The 18,295-nt window shown below is 35.1% G+C and overlaps 1 protein-coding gene across 1 annotated transcript in view; it reads right to left on the bottom strand.

Moving 5' to 3' along the window:
* Positions 1 to 4,720: 4,720 nt before the first annotated feature.
* The window catches only part of LOC144442844 (galactose-3-O-sulfotransferase 2-like), a 42,702-nt gene continuing 29,127 nt past the window's right edge, over positions 4,721 to 18,295 (bottom strand). Inside the window, exon 2 of the mRNA XM_078132228.1 lies at positions 4,721 to 5,871. Coding sequence (XP_077988354.1) covers positions 4,791 to 5,871 — 1,081 coding nt within the window. The 3' untranslated portion in view covers positions 4,721 to 4,790. The remainder of the gene's footprint in view (positions 5,872 to 18,295) is intronic.

Genomic DNA, 18,295 nt, shown 5'->3' with positions numbered 1-18,295 from the left:
GCGCCCTCATTACCAAATTTGTTGGTTTGCGTGAAATTTGTATTGTTCATGTGTTTCATAGTTGGTGGGGTTTTTTTGTTTGGAATAGACGGATCGAGAGAAAGTAATTGACAAGAGTAGACAAAATCGTACAAGATAGTTACTTTATTTTCATGTTCAACTGATACGAACAATTCTACACAGCCGTCACCAATTTCCAAATTACCACCACAGACAGTTTGAAATTTGTTTATCCGAAACAGACCTATTGCTTTTACATTAACAGAGATATAGAAAGAATGTACACAAACTGAAAAAAATACCGATTGAAGCAAAATAAGATTAAAAAGTATTGCTACTTGTCATGTAAGTAGTGATTTATAAATGCAGTGTTTTCTACTTTTGAAACTGCATAATATAGTAGTTTTTGCAAATGTGCAACTTGAATTATTATTACCTCTTGATACTCTCTGTACGTAAGTTTCATAACTCAAAGAGTTTTAATAACATCTTTTGTCGCTAGTAAAATGTCCACTGAAACTTCACATACAATTAAAGTTTCACCACCTACGGTTACTCTTCTGAATACATCACAATATGGTCATCCTCGTGATAAAAAAATACTACTCACAACATCTCCAGTACCTATATTTAAGTGTCGTTTTGAGTTTCAAGGGATCTCTGTTCCATTTTGTACGTAGCACGCCCTCACACGGCTAATTCGATTGATGGCGATCGACAACAGTTTGTCCAATTTCTCATGTGTGGGATTTCATGTCAATATGGTTGCGCTCGTTTCTTCTGAGTAACTATGGTTTCTTCATGGTGGCTCGTAGAAAAGAATGTTGTCTGATTGGTCAACAAGATGCATTACTACCTGGGGTGATACATACCCGAATATCAAGAAAATATCTTGACATTGGTTTGTGTGAAATTATATGGCAACCTTGTTTCTGTATATATAGCACGGACTTCAAGGCGGGACTAAATACTTTCGCAAGTCAACATAAGTAAGACTCTTTACACAAAATTCTTCCAGATGTTCAAAAGTTACTGCAATTGCTTACATAGCTCTCGTCGTTCAACCTCTTTCTTCAAGAAATTGACTGACGATTTTAACGCCAAAGAAAATCTCAAATGGATTGTTCAAATCATCAAATCATTAGCATTACTCATCCTTGTTCAAAAGAAATATTTTAGATAAAGAGCCGAACATTGTCAATTAAGTATCTACCTTCATAACATAGCTAAAATATAATAATTATTTATGGATTAAAATTTATTTCATTATCGTTTATTGAAGCTAACAGCTGCGACTTTAAAGTGTATATCAAGGCTACAGGAAAAAATAATGTATGAAGTCTATGTAAACTGAATATATAAAGAGCAAGCAATCTTTTTTTTGCATTCGCTTTCGAACAGAATGAAATATTTTGGAAGATTAAAATTCGAGAATTTCATGACAATTTTTTTTTCAATTATAAAGTGTCCTCCCCACCCCAGCTCCATCTCCCCATTTTCCGAATGATGTTCCGTCGCCACTTTATTCGTCGCATTTGTCAGCTCTATTTAACAGATGTTAATCTTTGTGTGTCATTGCAGAGTGAGAATAATTCACTACTGCAATACCATTAACATAAATGTGATTCTGGAAATGACGTATGTCATGCAATGCATTTTGGTTCCAGGTTCCAAAATGCATTGCGCGACATACGTCATTTCCAGAATTACATTTATGTTAATTAGGCTATATCATAATTTATACAAATCTTTAAAATGTTATGAAGGGATTGCTTATGTTGCATTTTGGAACACTTAAATGTCTCGAATGAAAAAATCGGAAAATCAAACCCTGAAAAAAAACCATAATTTGGTCCATTGTCACAGACATTCTTTTCACTGTCTGTGATTATGTTAACCAATAGGCAACCTTGTCTTACAGAGTCCTGTAAAAGTCACCCTAATAGATAGATACAGTCTCCTTCCCTGAGAGTTTAGTAGTACCCTATTCTATGAGTCGTGCTCCTCTCATACCTATACACAATTGGCGGGAAAGCGGAGGGACTTGGCGTCTGTCAGTTATTCTTGTTAATTTCTGTCTGTCTGTCTTTGTATTTAATGAGAAGACGTGTCGATTGTGAAGTAACTTCAGTTCATTCCAGACAACCAAAGGAATTGTGAAAGTTGATGGTGTCCCTACTCCCTAACGAAACTTTACTTTACAACAAAACAACAGAATCTCTCAAAAGCATGTCACGTCAGACCTGCATCATACTAGCAGGATGTGTGATGTCACAGAACTATTTAATCATAACACCTCAATTGAATCAAAATCTTGATGATGGTAATGTGAAATACAGACCTGCGTACAATCTTCACAACCAAACATATGTCATGAAAAACAAGCCGCCATAATTTTATTTTCATCCAAATTCAAATATTTGGACGCCATTTTGTTCATCAACAACACGCAAATAATCTGTGGTAATGTTGACTTATTCAAATATTTCGCTACCCACACAATCCTAACCATTGTCTTCTAACCCTACTAAACTCTAGTGTGACTACATAAGTAAAATTAAGACTATTTTGTCTTTAGACATTTCAGATAGATACTGTCGAATGTCATATTTGGCTCACGTTGGCCATGTACATGTATATCACTATGTGAGCAAAATTCGTTAAATCAAGTACACATATATTCTATTGCTCCAATTTCCTACAACTGGCTTCTATATGTCTAATAGAATCCACTGTGGTATATAGCAGCAAGGTATGTGATAGCTACTGTACGTGTTTGTGACAACAATTTGTCATTAATATTTCAGCATAGACCTTGGAGATTCCCCAGTGTCTATGATTTTAGTAAGTAAATGAAGATTGCTTCAAAATACAAGATGTCCTCATGGCTTACACTCATGGTATGCTTCAGTATAGCCTATTTACGGTGCTGCCGAGATACATCGTTAGCTGGTCGTACCTCCTAGCCCGCGTCTTCTCAGCTTGTCTTAATGCTGATAATAACAATTTGAAAATTTTCGCCCAATAGCCTTGACGATGACAGTGTGCCGTCCCTTCGACCATGACAATGCCTGAGACTATTATTATTTATGAGCAAATTATGCAAATATACATGCAAGTTGCTAAATGTAGGTAATAATTTACATGTTATTTACATATGATTATGTAAATGTAACATACAGGTATTTGATAACGAACTTTGCGGGTGTGGCGACAGTAATCGTTTGAAATATGTATGTATGTGTGTGTGTGTGTGTGTGTGTGTGTGTGTGTGTGTGTGTGTGTGTGTGTGTGTGTGTGTGTGGTCAAGACAAGAGATTACCAGAGTTAGCTATGAATCTCAACAGCACCATAAACAGGCTAGCTTCAGTTAATATAATTACAGAAATCCGATAGTAAAGATAAAGATAGAAGATGCATAAAAGCTGAAGTCTTTTCAGGAAAGTGAGCGCTTCATATCCATGTCAGAAATAAGATTTTAGAGATGAAAGCTCTTTCATTTGGCAGTGAAGTAAATTATTATAATCTGTACACTGATCGAAGATGGCGTCCCAAGAAATACACATTACATGTCATGCAATGTCAATGCCTCGCTCTCGAAGTAACTGTCATTTCCGGATCCGTTTTACAGTATTATAGTCGTGCAGATCCAGAATGAGGAGATAGCCAACTTCAGAATTTTACCTCCTCAGTGTTGGGAATATCACTTGGACGCTTTGTTAAATTTGGTCTATAACACATTGCAGTCATCCCAAACAAACGTATGGATAGGCATTTCTATAATAGCCTGTTGACATTGTGAATCCTTGACTTCGGTTCACGCTTCACTATCCAAAGCGAACTCACAGATCCGCGACTTAGACAGTCTTTTTTCTATAGATGAAAGCATTATATTTTTGTACTGGATAATAAATTAACTAAATTATTACCTCGAAGGTACCGAAGTTATCAATTATGTCGTCAGATTGACGATATCAATATTGTTGAATGTGTTGATGTGTTTTAGATCTTTTGAATACCAAAGTACGTCAGCCTCCAACCCTTGAACCAAATTTCTGTGTTCAATAAGTTTCAACGAAAGTTTCTTTGCCATCAGGCAAATTCTTCTTATCTATGACTTTCACTGAGTAAATCTATATATCGGCAAAGCACGCCCCTCTCGTTAGAATATAATACTTCTTTCGTCGAAGCGTAAAAATAATGTTTCTTTCGTCCAGTGTGTAAGTTTTGGTCAGTCTATCTGTTTGTTTGTTTGTTTGTTTGTTTGTTTATTATTATTTCTCTGTTTGGTTGTCTGTAACATTGATTGCTATATTTTTGTATTTATTACTTGTCTAATTTATTTGCTGTTGTAATATGCGCATGCGTGTTTGCGCAATTGCTTTCATATTTGCTCGTACATGTAGTTTTAGTGTTTTGTCGAATTTTTTACATTTTTATGCCTGCTGTGGTGTTCATTCGTTTGTTTGTTTGTTTATTTTTGTTTGTTTGTTTTTTTGTTCGTTTGTTTGTTTATTTATTGATTGATTGATTGATTGATTGATTGATAGATTCAATGAAGCACAATGAAAAAAAAAAGTTATTTTAAAATAAAATTGAAATTGTCGAAATTGTGTCTTAATTTTCTTCAGACACATTTCAAGGTTTCGTGTCTTTGATTTACCTTTCCCATAGATACTGTTTTAAAATCGTTTGCATTGATCCAGTATGGATTAAAATCGGTCATAAAAGGTGTCGATACTAGAAATTTCTTCTGTACACTCGAGTTCGGGCAAGTATGATGTCGCCCTCTATGAAGAGGGTATAGCTAAGACTCGCCCTTTCGTTTGTTTTTCTCGTAGAAGCGTTGTGAAAGTTTTGTCTCCTCTCCATAGATTTTCACACAAATTTGATGCATTTTCTTTCAGAACATACCTTTCTTCGAGGTCATTTTGAACTATTGCCTTGTCCAACTTGACGCATTGCGTAAGGACCTCTTGTTGTCGGTCTCGGAATTCTTGCAAATCTCTTTGAAAATTTGGCCCATACTCGGCGATTTTTCTCCAAAGGGTCCGATTGAAGTGCTCGTAAAGTTTAACATCGGCTGAGTTCCAGCTCAATATTTTATTTCGAAGAGAATCAGTGACTTTATATCTTAGTTTCTTGCTGCGTATATTGTTTGAAATGTACAAAATATCGTCTATTTCCCAACAAAAGGCACGACGTAATAACAACAGTGATTCGTCGATATATTCAGTAATTAGCACCATGTCCATTTCATGCTCTAATTGTCGGATTTTGTAGTCCACCGTGTAAATATCATCATGGTGCACGTGATCTAACCCTAAATCGAACAGTTGACCATTGCGTCCCTGCCACCAAAAGAAAAACTTCTCTTCCATAAATTTTCGTGGATTTTTCATAAAAAGTTGTAAGGCATTCGGGTGCTTGTCAAGCTTAAGGCTCGAGGCCATTCGGAAGTAAGAAAAGGCAGACTCTAGCTGTCTGCTTGGTTCTCGTAAGATTGTGATGTACCTTGCGTTGGGGACCACGGCATCCATTTCTGGTCTGTTGTACCTTGCATGATTGGTTAACATCTCATACACCTTCTTGTTCCCTTTGAGTGGAGGCGGTGATTTTTCTACTACCGTCCGTGTGAAGATGTCCTGGTCAGCCAACACGTGGTCTGTATTCCCCAAGGCAAAGGACAAGTTTCTCGTATAACCGTACCGTTCGATGATTGACGCCAACGTGGTACTTGCCGTCTTGTGGGTTTTTATGAACACTACTTTAGTGACTGGTTCTGTACAGACAGGAAGAGAGCTGCCGGTTTCTATAGCAACTCCCGCGGCTTCACAATAGAAAGCAGTTTTAAACTTCTGCATTGCTTGGCTGTGAACAAAAAAAAGAAAGACAAAAATTACAATTTAATAAGCTAGTCGTATAATCTATTTTACACCGTACAGGGTACTCTTAACGCCATAGATCCCAGACACTGTGTATGTGTAATACATCTACCTCGAAGTTTTCTTGTTATCATTCAATTTGTGCCTTGTTTGTTTTCCTTCAAATTCTTCCCTTCAAAATACTCGCTATTGTGAACATAGCATGTTTGTTCACTCGCTACCTCCGTCTACAATACCCGTTAAACATAACAAGTACAATCACTATCGTGCAAGTGAAACACTTTCAAGATAGTAAGGGCGAAATTTGCAAAAAAAAGTGTCTGGCTACACAACACCACAAACACTAAAATATATATATCCGAAAATTGACGGTCGATAGGAAACAACAATCGTTATACACATGTGTGTATATATGTATATATATATATATATATATATATATATATATATATATATATATATATATATATATATATATATATATATATATATATATATACATATATATATACATATATATATGTATGTATATATATATATATATAACATGTATAGATATATAACATGTATATATATATAATAGTTATACATATATATTATAACATATATACACACACACACACATTATTATTTTGGATATTTTGATATTGTTTTCCTTTGGGCAAATTACATTATCACGAGTTCAAATGAATAATGACGCATAAATAGTAAGCATACAGAGATTATCCCGCGGCAAGGACTGGCATTAAATATAAAGGTGAACATATGTGCATTAAATGACGGTTCACGTCATGCATCGATGTAAATGTACGGCATCGACGTTGGCAGAGGAGTGAAATATCTATACCTATTACTCTTCAATTATTTATGAAGCGAAATATTTTCGACATTCTTTGGTCGTTAACTAGTCATTCATTACACAAAGGTGACACACTTAATGACGTTTAATATCAATTAAAGTGTCAGGCGGCTCAGGCCATTGTGGACCTAGTGCATTTGATTTGAGAGAGAGAGAGAGAGAGAGAGAGAGAGAGAGAGAGAGAGAGAGAGAGAGAGAGAGAGAGAGAGAGAGAGAGAGAGAGAGAGACAGACAGACAGACAGACAGACAGACAGACAGACAGACAGACAGACAGACAGTGAGAGACAGACAGACAGACAGACAGACAGACAGACAGACAGACAGACAGACAGACAGAGACAGACAGACAGAGAGAGACAAAGACAGACAGACAGACAGACAGACAGACAGACAGACAGACAGACAGACAGACAGACAGACAGACAGACAGACAGACAGACAGACAGACAGACAGACAGACAGACAGACAGACAGACAGACAAGAAAGAGACAGAGACATACAGACAGTCAAAAACAGAAACAGAGAGACAGACGGGGAGACAGAGGGAAAGAGACAGACAGACAGACAGACAGACAGACAGACAGACAGACAGACAGACAGACAGACAGACAGACAGACAGACAGACAGACAGACAGTAAAGAGAGAGACAAAGATATACAGACATAGACAGAGATAAACGGAGATTAACGTTGCTCCACACAGTTAACATTTGTAGCAAGTTACAAAAGATGTTACTCTGCCAACATCATATTCAACACAAGTTGCCACATGCTGGCACACGTTTCGTTCCACGGACATATTTATTAAAAATGCATCACATTGCACCTGTCATGAATGATAATGTCATTCACTCATATCTTCGACGTTTATTACTTGGAGTGAAATAAAAATAACTTTAATACGCGTTTGATCATTAATTTTAAATTACTGAATATTGTAGAACTCATTGCATAACAATATTACACGGAATACCAGTACGATTTTGTCGAGTTTTTGTCTCAGACAAATCTCCATAACATAACGCTTGGAGGCATTCAATATACACGAGGTTAGTTATATATACTACAAAAAATAGAAGCCTTCAGAATGTTCTATATAATGACAAACGTTCGGATAAGGCTATCGGAGACATCAACTCCTGATCTTAAAATATATGTTACTGATGATATCAGAGAAACCTTTAAGGAAAATTGATGAACCCTTACTAATGTTTTGATCTTCGGTACTGCGTTCATAAAACCATACCATTTTGCATTCATAAATGTTAGAAGTTATGTATAGACGCCAATGGTCTATTTTGAAGTCAGTGAAATTGATATCTCAATATTTGATATTCAGGCTTCATCCATTTTAAGTTTGGTTCTTTGAGAAAACTATTATCAGTCCAAAACTGTAGGTGCATGACACAAGGAAATTTCAATGCTGCGACTTGGCACGCAGTCCCTTTACCGTTATACCAACACTTGTTATCCATAATTTAGATCTATTGTTTACATTTTACGGTGATTTCGTAAAACAGTTTCAGTTTTTTCATTTTTATTTCCTTGCAAATGCCGCATATTTGAATAATCCTGAGTAACATACAATCTAAACAGCTGTTTGCAGGGGAATTTGTCTCATTTTGAAAGGTTTTTTCATTCTATGAAACAACCAGACTGATTTTCAACTAATTTGTGTATCAAGTTACCACCCTATGACATTCACAAACAATTTGTACACGATACATCACCTGTGTGTTTCCCAGAGCATAGAAAAAATGCTGAAACCAAGACCCAGAAGCTAGTGCTCTGTACAGCAGTTTGAATTTCCTGCATTTGCATAGATTAGCCGCCATAATCCTCTTTATATAGGACAGTTCTGTGTTTAAAAGCAAGGGTTTCTGTTCATTGTTCTCTCATTAGAGTTGTTATGAAATTATTAGCCCATTGTGTTATTAAGGATTATGTAGGGCACAGGGTTACGTATTACAGCTTAGATTGATGTTTTCGTAAGCCAAATGTCACACGAATCCTGTTACTACAAATGCAGCAATATACCACTCTATACTATGAAACAATGTCTTGCTCTTTACATAAAGGTAGGGGAATATGTTCAAGCCACATCGTTACTATATTTATCCTGTAGGCAGAAAATAACACTTTAAGAAATACTACGTGCCCCTATGTTATAGGGTCATTCTTTTGTTCTGGACTAATATTTTACATATCTCTGCCAGACTACTATTTTTCACACTTTTCATTTTAATGCTAATCCGAGCTAAGCCTCTGAGAACTAAAATAATAACGATAATGTTTTGTTTTTATATAGCAGTTTTACACACTTTGCTCAAAGAACCGTGCATATATTACCCCTGGCAAGGATCTATAGTAGCACAATGGCCCTTTACACTTCCTCTGCATGCATAGATTAAAACATCCACATTGCAACCTCTATCCTACCAGCTTCGCCATTAATTCATATACAGCTGGGTTGACTGAGGCACAATTGTGGCTCAAACATTGCCCCGGTTTTTAGAGCGCGCGGGGGGGGGGGGGGTGAGCAATATCTAAGTGATAAATATCGAAGTGCCCACTTATTGGCTAAAATATCTAATAACGTTCTACTTACATTATGTAAACACGGATCAAAACAACTTTCTATTATTACTATGATATTTCCCAGCCTTAATAAATCATATCATTTATTTAAAAATGTGAGAGCAAACAGTCTCTAGGCAAACCATGATGACAAATCTAGTCTGACGGAAATGTGTGTTTACTGCTAAGTGGATTTACTAGGGTATACGGGTTCCCTGTTTCAATATCAATAATCAACAGCCTAAATTCCAAAGAGAAGTTTGCATAATGATCTACATACTTGGGAAAACATAATAAACATGATATTATGAGTTGATTTGGTACGTGCTAGAATGGATTTTCTATTGTACTTTATTCATCTATGTGTCTTTTTAACTCACTTCCACTGCATTCTGCTTTGTTTCTTCCTTCATTTTTTCTCATTCGGTCAAACTTTCCTTGTATTTGATAGTTTTTTCTTTCATGGTGAATAATTATTTGGTTCACACTTAAACACACATACATACATACATACATACATACATACATACATACATACATACATACATACATACATACATACATACATACATACATACATACACACACACACACACACACACACACATACATACATACATACATACATACATACATACATACATACATACATACATACATACATGCAGTGAGTGAGTGAGTGAGTGAGTGAGTGAGTGAGTGGGTGAGTGAGTGTGTGTGTGTGTGTGTGTGTGTGTGTATGTATGTATGTGTATATGTATGTGTCGTACCCTCACAGATTATTGTCCACCTCTACTTCTATAACATTCTCTCAATCCTGGTGTCAATTTGAATACTGCTGGGATGATATTGTTTCTGTTGATATAAATTGATTAGCTTGATTATGACCCACTTTTTTATTTGCCAAACAAGTATGCATATCGTTTAGCTGTCAGTACTGGACAAACTAGACTGACTATTGCCTTCCACTATGTTATTCTTTGGAAAGTGTTTAGTTTTGATTTGTTTAAAACTATATGACACTTGCTATCTCTACTTTTAGTTGATATTGACATGGTTTGTTTTTATGAAAACATGTACATTTTGTAGCCTTTTTCTGACTTTTGATTGATTTGATAATTTTCTGCGTACAAAAAATGTTAGCATAATTTCATATATATCCAAAGCAAGATTATCGTCTGCATGTTTGTACTAGAATATCGTCTGCATGTTTGCACAAGATTGTCGTCTGCATGTGTGAATAAACATGTTGTCTGCATTGTTCTATAACATCCGGTCGTCTGCGTGTTTGTACAAGACTGTCGTCTGCATGCTTGTATAAGATTATCGTCTGCATGTTTCTGCAAAAGTGATCCTATATAATAAGATTGTCGTCTGTGTTTTTCTTTAAGACTGCCGTCTACATTTCCGCGCGTTTCAAAATTGTCGTCTGCTTGTTTCTACATTGTCGTCTACATGTTTCGTCATCAGCATGCTTTTACTTTGAATGGTTATTTTCGTACGTACGCGTACGGTTTTAGTAGAAATTATCACTTCTATGTTATATTTCTTTGTCAGAAATTATTATGAACACTTGATATCTATGCAGTGAAGCTATCATTTATCAGGTTCCTTGGAAATCTACTTTATGAGACAAAAATCAAAAACATATGGAACATCTAAAAAAAAAGTGCATAAACCTCTCAGTCTCTCGCATTGTGAGTAGAATTATTTACCATATTGTAAAGTATCAAAATATGCCTGTGGCTCAATGAAGTGTATCAAAGTGAAGTACAAACATAAGCTATATAATCAACCCTGTAGAACTGAAAAGTATTTCTGACCTTGGTGGGCTATTATCTAAACATCAAGGGAGATCTTTAAATCTGGAAATTAATAGTCACGATAACGGTCATTCAACTTTACCTTGATCATTTTGAAAAGAGAAAACGGTACAATTAAGCTTTCAGACACGCAGGCCTACTTTTAGCAAAAAGCATATTGCGCGAGTTCATTAAACTAGAATCCACAGATGATACTAATACCTGTTGCTAAGGCCAAAAAAGAAAATAATTATTTCTGATCAGGACATTTTGTCTAAAGTGGTGCGACGATGCGATTTTCTTTTTATATTCTCAACAAACCTGTCTCTATTTATAGTAGTTACTGTTTTTTATTTAGTACTTTAGAGCAAGTAAAAATGTGGGGCAGATGTCATTTGCTTGTTCATGATTGGCTCTGCAGTTGTCTTCACTGAAGTAGGGAGGGATATTTGTTTTTCCCCAGAATCTGCAGACTGCATGGGCTGGACAAACACGAAAAAAGTATTTAAGTGATGTGCGCCCTGACCAGAAACAATTATTTCTCTTTTTTGGCCTTAATCCAGGGATTTTTAACTTCTAGTTGTTCATCAGTTTGGTCTACAATCTAGCATATGTTATGAAACCAAAACAGGTGCATTCCTCATAAACTTTTCTCGACAAGTCCAATTTTTAAAAGTCTTATGAATAATTTATAAGTGATATGGCGACGTCATATTTGAGCGTAAATAAATTCCGTCAGGGACAGACAAATTTTTTTCACATGAATGCAGATAGTGTCTATGAATGAGAATTGAGATTTTCCAAAGTAGATTGTAAAGATTACACGTGATTCATTGGCTAGAATAATAAACATTCGAAAAGAAACTAAAAAGTCATTAACATCCTCAACATAGCCATGATCAAGCAAACTTTAGTTTGCTTGATCATGGAAGGTATGTTTCAAAATGGTCGCCAACGAATAACGACTTACAACGTGACATTGTCGTGATAAATTTGGTAACTATTTATTGTGACGTGTTTTTATATTTACGAATTTCACAAAATAGTTAACACTATTCAATGTAGCATGCCTATCCCATCAAAGTATTTAGCCAATATTTCAAGACAATATAAAAGCATATATTCAACATCATTAACCCTTTAGCCTCAGGCTGGTGTTTTGGTAGGTAATTAATCACACTTGTCAAAGTTAACACCATTTGCAAGTCAATCTTACTTTAGAATCTTACACATTTTCCCCCGAATAAGATGAATAAAATCGCCCAGTTTTTTAAAATTAAATTGCACATTTTATCACTTTGAAACATTGATTAATAAGCATCATGACCCTCAAGTATCAGCGGAAAAAGAAAGAGTGCTTTGTTCACCTCAAACTGGCGGCAAAAGCGGCTAATTGTATAGCTACGCATGCGCCAACAAAACTATTGTATTGTTGTGTACAGAGGTTTTAGTGGAAAACTATTGAAAGGAGTATAACATATTTCAACCCAAAAAAAATCAAAATCACGTGTATTTTTGAACGATTCGTAAATGAATAGTAGACCTTAAAACTACTCAGCCATGAATAGTAATAACTATTGTCAACAATAGAAACTACCTATCTACATGTAATACTAGTATATGAAAACGACGCGGCCATACCAAGCAGGAGATTTATAGAAAATTGCCCTAAATACGGACAGTTGCCGGAAGTCGAACATTTTAAAATATGCATCGATACATTGATAGTGCAGTCGACCATATGGGATCTGTGCTCAATCATTTGTCATCATTTTGCCATGATACGATCTTGGGCAGTAAAGCGATAAAACTGAACAATATACTTACGACCGAATGGTATACTACGAACCCCGTTCACCAGAAATATAGCGTCGGGGGACTAGATACTAATCTGAACTGAATAAGATTGCTACATTTTATCACTGCTAAACAAAAAAAATTGTTACATTTCATCTGGTCCCTCAACAAAAACCTTACTAATAATTGATACATTTTCTTTGTGTATAATATCAGTATCTAAACAGATCGACGGCAAACCATTCACTATGTAACAATATGCTTAAGCGATGATATTTCATTTTAAATCAATTGCAGCAATGTTAGTAAGATTTTTGTCGCGCCAAAAAAGCCTGCTCTGTCACATACAGATGACACAGTTTTTATTACACAACCCAAACCTTCCGATGAGTTAACCATAACATTGGATGCTGTATAAACACATGATGACTGATTAAATCTACGCGAAGGTATGTTTGCGTGCTGACACCTCAATACACAGTCACTATGACTACACGATATTTGCGGTACATATCTTTCAAGACAATATTGGTGTTTGACATCCTACAATCTCGATTACATACCATAAAATTATATATATATATATATATATATATATATATATATATATATATATATATATATATATATATATATATATATATATATATATATATATATATATATATATATAGTTTTGGTAGTACTGGAACTCTTTCTTGGGTGTAACTCGGAGTTTCACGCATATTGCGAGTGTCTGATGATCGCAATATGCGTGAAACTCCGAGTTACACCCAAGAAAGAGTTCCAGTACTACCAAAACTATTACGCTCTGCCACTGCGGTATAGAGCACTGTCTTAGCAGATTGATACTCACCGAGTTATATATATATATATATATATATATATATATATATATATATATATATATATATATATATATATATATATATATATATATATATATATATGGTATATATATATATATATATATATATATATATATATATATATATATATATATATATATATATATATATATATGGTAAATGAACTTTTTTGCCATTTGGAGGTCATATATTACTTGTGTTATTTAATTACAAACCATAATTTTCATGACATTTTTTGTGACATTTTTCTAAAAGCAACATAAACAAGTTTGTGGTTACGACGGAAAACTACATATGATTCGAAACCACATGCTGTATTCCATGTTATTTCGTTTTGGTCAGCCTCATATAAAAATCAATAAAGTATTCCAGAAAACTGACTTTGACAAATCTTAAACTAAATTGTTTTTTGGTGTTTTTTTTACCTAATATAGGAATAGCATATGACTTTTGACAATTAACTTCTTTTTTTCTTTTAAACCTGCTGATCGTTTAATGATTCGCTTACTTTACGTGTGTACTTGTGCGTTAGAAGTCGTTACTTCAGCTCATTAAAATTAATGCAGCATACTTATTGACTCAAACTCTCGAGAATTCTAATCTCTGTCTTGCTACAAAATCAATACAGATAAAAATAGAGTAACTGTAATTCTTTTTTAAAAAATGATTGATAACATCACATATAAATATTACATGTAAATGATACAACGTCATGGTAGATGTAGGTAAAGAGAGTAGAAAGTTTCTCTGTTTTGTAGTGAAAGTTTTTTTTCCTTAATTTCAACCGCGAACGAGGATACATTAATGACGCGTTCGCTAGGAATGACGTAAACGATACTTAGTCTACATGCGTGATAAATAATAGGCACTAATATACGCTCTCTGTGCAGGGTTTGTGACAATTTACCATAAATAAGTACTGTTGCTCCTGATGTAGTGTATCGTAAATGTATATACCATATTGTAAATTCGCTATTCATGTGCCATCCATGTATAAACAATGCCTATCAGGTGCGTGGATATCGATCTTGACCATATTTCCTGGATGCACTGAAACACTGTCAGTAGTTGCCATGCATCTCAACAGCCTCTCAGCTAATATAGATCATCCGTTCCATAGCTAAAATACAGCCACAAATAGTAACGAGTCTGTAACTAACCGGATCAACCCCCAAAGCATTGCGTACATTCAAAAGAAACCCACAGTGATAATAACATAATATTGACAACATGGTTAATGTTTCCGTGGTAACAATTTTGTTCCCAAATTAAGATTTTTTTGTCACTTCCGGCAGTTATTTTCGATTCAGTTATTTCTGTTATAATCTCAAGTTAATGTATATTGTATTACATATAAGGGCATAGGTTCCGTATGGTTTGTATGATTAATCATCAATTCATCTTTTCTTCTGCCAATCTAATATACAACTAGTAATCACTATAAATACGCCATTTGCAATATTAATATCACTGTCGTGTAACAAAGTGTACTTCCGAGCCTGTGAGTAAAACTACATTCCATATTGACTTCAAGGATCAGAACTCGTCTTTTCCGAGTAAGCCCACCCCTCCGAGCTGAACCTGTCCCTCTCTACCTCCCAAGTGACAGTCACATCTGTTCTACACACACACACACATACATACACACACACACACACACTATCTCTGTCTGTCTCCGTCTCTGTCTCCCCCCCCCCCTCTCTCTCTCTCTCTCTCTCTCTCTCTCTCTCTCTCTCTCTCTCTATCTCTCTCTCTCTCGCTCTCTCTCTCTGCACTTTTACCATCTTCCCATTCCTGCTTTGTCTCTGACTCCACGTGCTCAACACTCTCTCAAACTCTCAAAAAGTGACAGTCATGACAACAATACCAGCAAATATAGTATGATACACCTAATTAATTTTACACCGAGTGATGAAAATGAAAATTGCCAAGCCTTTTTCTAATACAATGCAGTACTAAATTAATCTTAAGGTCGGTAGTTAGAAAGGCATGCATGCTCGTACAGTTGGAATTTTACTCATTGATATAAATACAATTAATCCTTAACCACTTGTATATTACTTTGGCATAATCAATTTGGAAACATCGTGTCAAATATGACCTCTCTAAGGGGTGAGACGTACAGCAAAAGTCAATTATTGAGATACATGTATTATGCAGCATCAATCCAGGGGGTATAACACTATTACCAAGTTCATATATGCAATCTGGATGTAAATATCATTTGAGATTGACTTTTCCACCCTGGCCTTTACCATGACCTTCAGATCCGTAAATAGTTCGACACCCAGCAGGATAGTAGCTTCTCCTGGAGAGCATTTAAATGGAACAGTCGATGATCAAAAGACATATATCTAAGACTGAATCGTTAGTTTAGGAGATACATCAGTTAGTGAGCCAATACGACGGATGAGAGTCATGTATTACACCCTATGGGAGATTTCACTACAAAGCAGCCCCATGCGAATTGAACCGTGAGATATTAAATTAACTGGAGAACACTGGCAGTATATTGTATACATGCCGTAGTAATTCATCACCGCCATATTGCCTGGCAAAGATACAATACTGATGTACCAACGACAGAAAATAGTATCTTTTGTGCGAACTTATGCTGTTTTTTGCTGTTTTTTGTTATTTTGTTAATGTTCTCCTTCACCGCACTAGGGGTAAATATTGAAATCATTGATACGTGCAATTTTGGATTTATAGATAATAATTTTGAGGGGAACAGATAGTGTACGTGCAGACGAACGTGCAGATATTTGGCGGGAAAATATAACAGGAATGATTGATATCTTATACTGCTTCCGGGTATACAATGCATGATGGAAAATGAGTGGGTGCAAATGAATTCTTGGTTGGTTGGTTGGTTGGTTGGTTGGTTGGTTGGTTGGTTGGTTGTTGGTTGGTTGGTTGGTTGGTTGGTTGTTGGTTGGTTGGTTGGTTGGTTGGTGGAATGAATGAATGAATGAATTAATTAATTAATTAATTAGAAAAATGTACAATACGGAAATCATGTCTCTAAAATCACCCGTGAAACTATAGATCCTGGTGTGAACTATAGGAATACCTTTCCGAAAGTCGTACAAAGTTTAATGTACTTATAAGTTATGCAAATTGAATGGCTTGGATCATTGACGGGAAGGTCACAGGTCGCTATGCAAATTAGCTAATAGTTTGACAATTCGTCACAAGCCTCTTCGATCAAGTCAAATTCCCAACGGTTCACCACAACACTAATGAATATTAATATGATAAGTTCATTTAATATTTACACCAAACTGTCATGAATATTAACAATGAAATAGCTCCATCAGACCGAGATACACTCTGTCAAAGTTTTATTGTTGCCTGTCTCTAAAATAGTAAATATTTAATGGCGGTTATCTCGTAGCTTTCGAAATTTGTCAAACACCTGTCGTGCATGGAATTATTTATTTGACAAATTGCAGTACACACAAGATTTAGTTGACGGTGTAAATTTTTCCTGGGGTTCTCTATATTTATCCCCAAATACAGTTGCCAGACACATGAGACAATAACCGTCTTTGAGTTTTATAAGCTTTTTCAGTTTGTTGTTGTCCTAATGTGTGTTTCTCTTGTTGTCATTATCTATAATATTAAAATTGTCTGGGTGAAATTTAATGTCGCCTGTGAATTAACAATTACAATCTATCATTGTGGCTTGTTTGGGAATTTGTTGTTGCCACTCGACTATTTTTTTTTTATAAGGATTGAATGTAAATTGATGTTTGGAGATACAATATGGATGACTTTCTCTGTCTGTATAAATTGCCTTGCAATGCAAAATACATAATATCGTGTGGTTGATTGCAGGGGAGTAAGTAGTCATACAACATGTCTCGGTAAATGGCAAACATGGGAATAATTTAAGTGGCAACTCATACGATTATTTTAACAAGTGATCTTCAAACCTCTCTGGCTATTTGATCATTTTATTAACGAAAAACTAATACTGAGAGGCTATTTAATCACCTATGGAATATTGAAATTCCGTATACCTGAGACATACATAAAATATTAGTCGTACTTCTGTAGTTCGACTACGTACCAAATACATGATATTACGTATTTAATCGATGCCTGTGAAAAGAGTAAGTGTGTGTATGTATGTATGTATGTATGTATGTATGTATGTATGTATGTATGTATGTATGTATGTAATGTGTGTGTATGTATGTATGTATATATGTATGTATGTATGTATGTATGTATGTATGTATGTATGTATGTATGTATATATGTATGTATGTATGTATGTATGTATGTATGTATGTATGTATGTATTATGGAATGTGTGTATGTAATGTATGTATGTATGTATGTATGTATGTATGTATGTATGTATGTATGTATGTATGTATTTATTTATTTGTCTATATGTGTGTATGGCTTTCTGTGTATGTGTTATCTTACTTCCATTAGTTAAACAGTATCAATTTTTTACAAGTGGCAAACAAGGAATTACAAAACATATTAC

Source organism: Glandiceps talaboti, chromosome 11, assembly GCF_964340395.1.
Source record: "Glandiceps talaboti chromosome 11, keGlaTala1.1, whole genome shotgun sequence".
NCBI classification, from domain to species: Eukaryota; Metazoa; Hemichordata; class Enteropneusta; family Spengelidae; genus Glandiceps; species Glandiceps talaboti.
The sequence above is the reverse complement of the archived record's forward strand: the minus strand, read 5'-3'. Positions and strand labels throughout refer to the sequence as shown.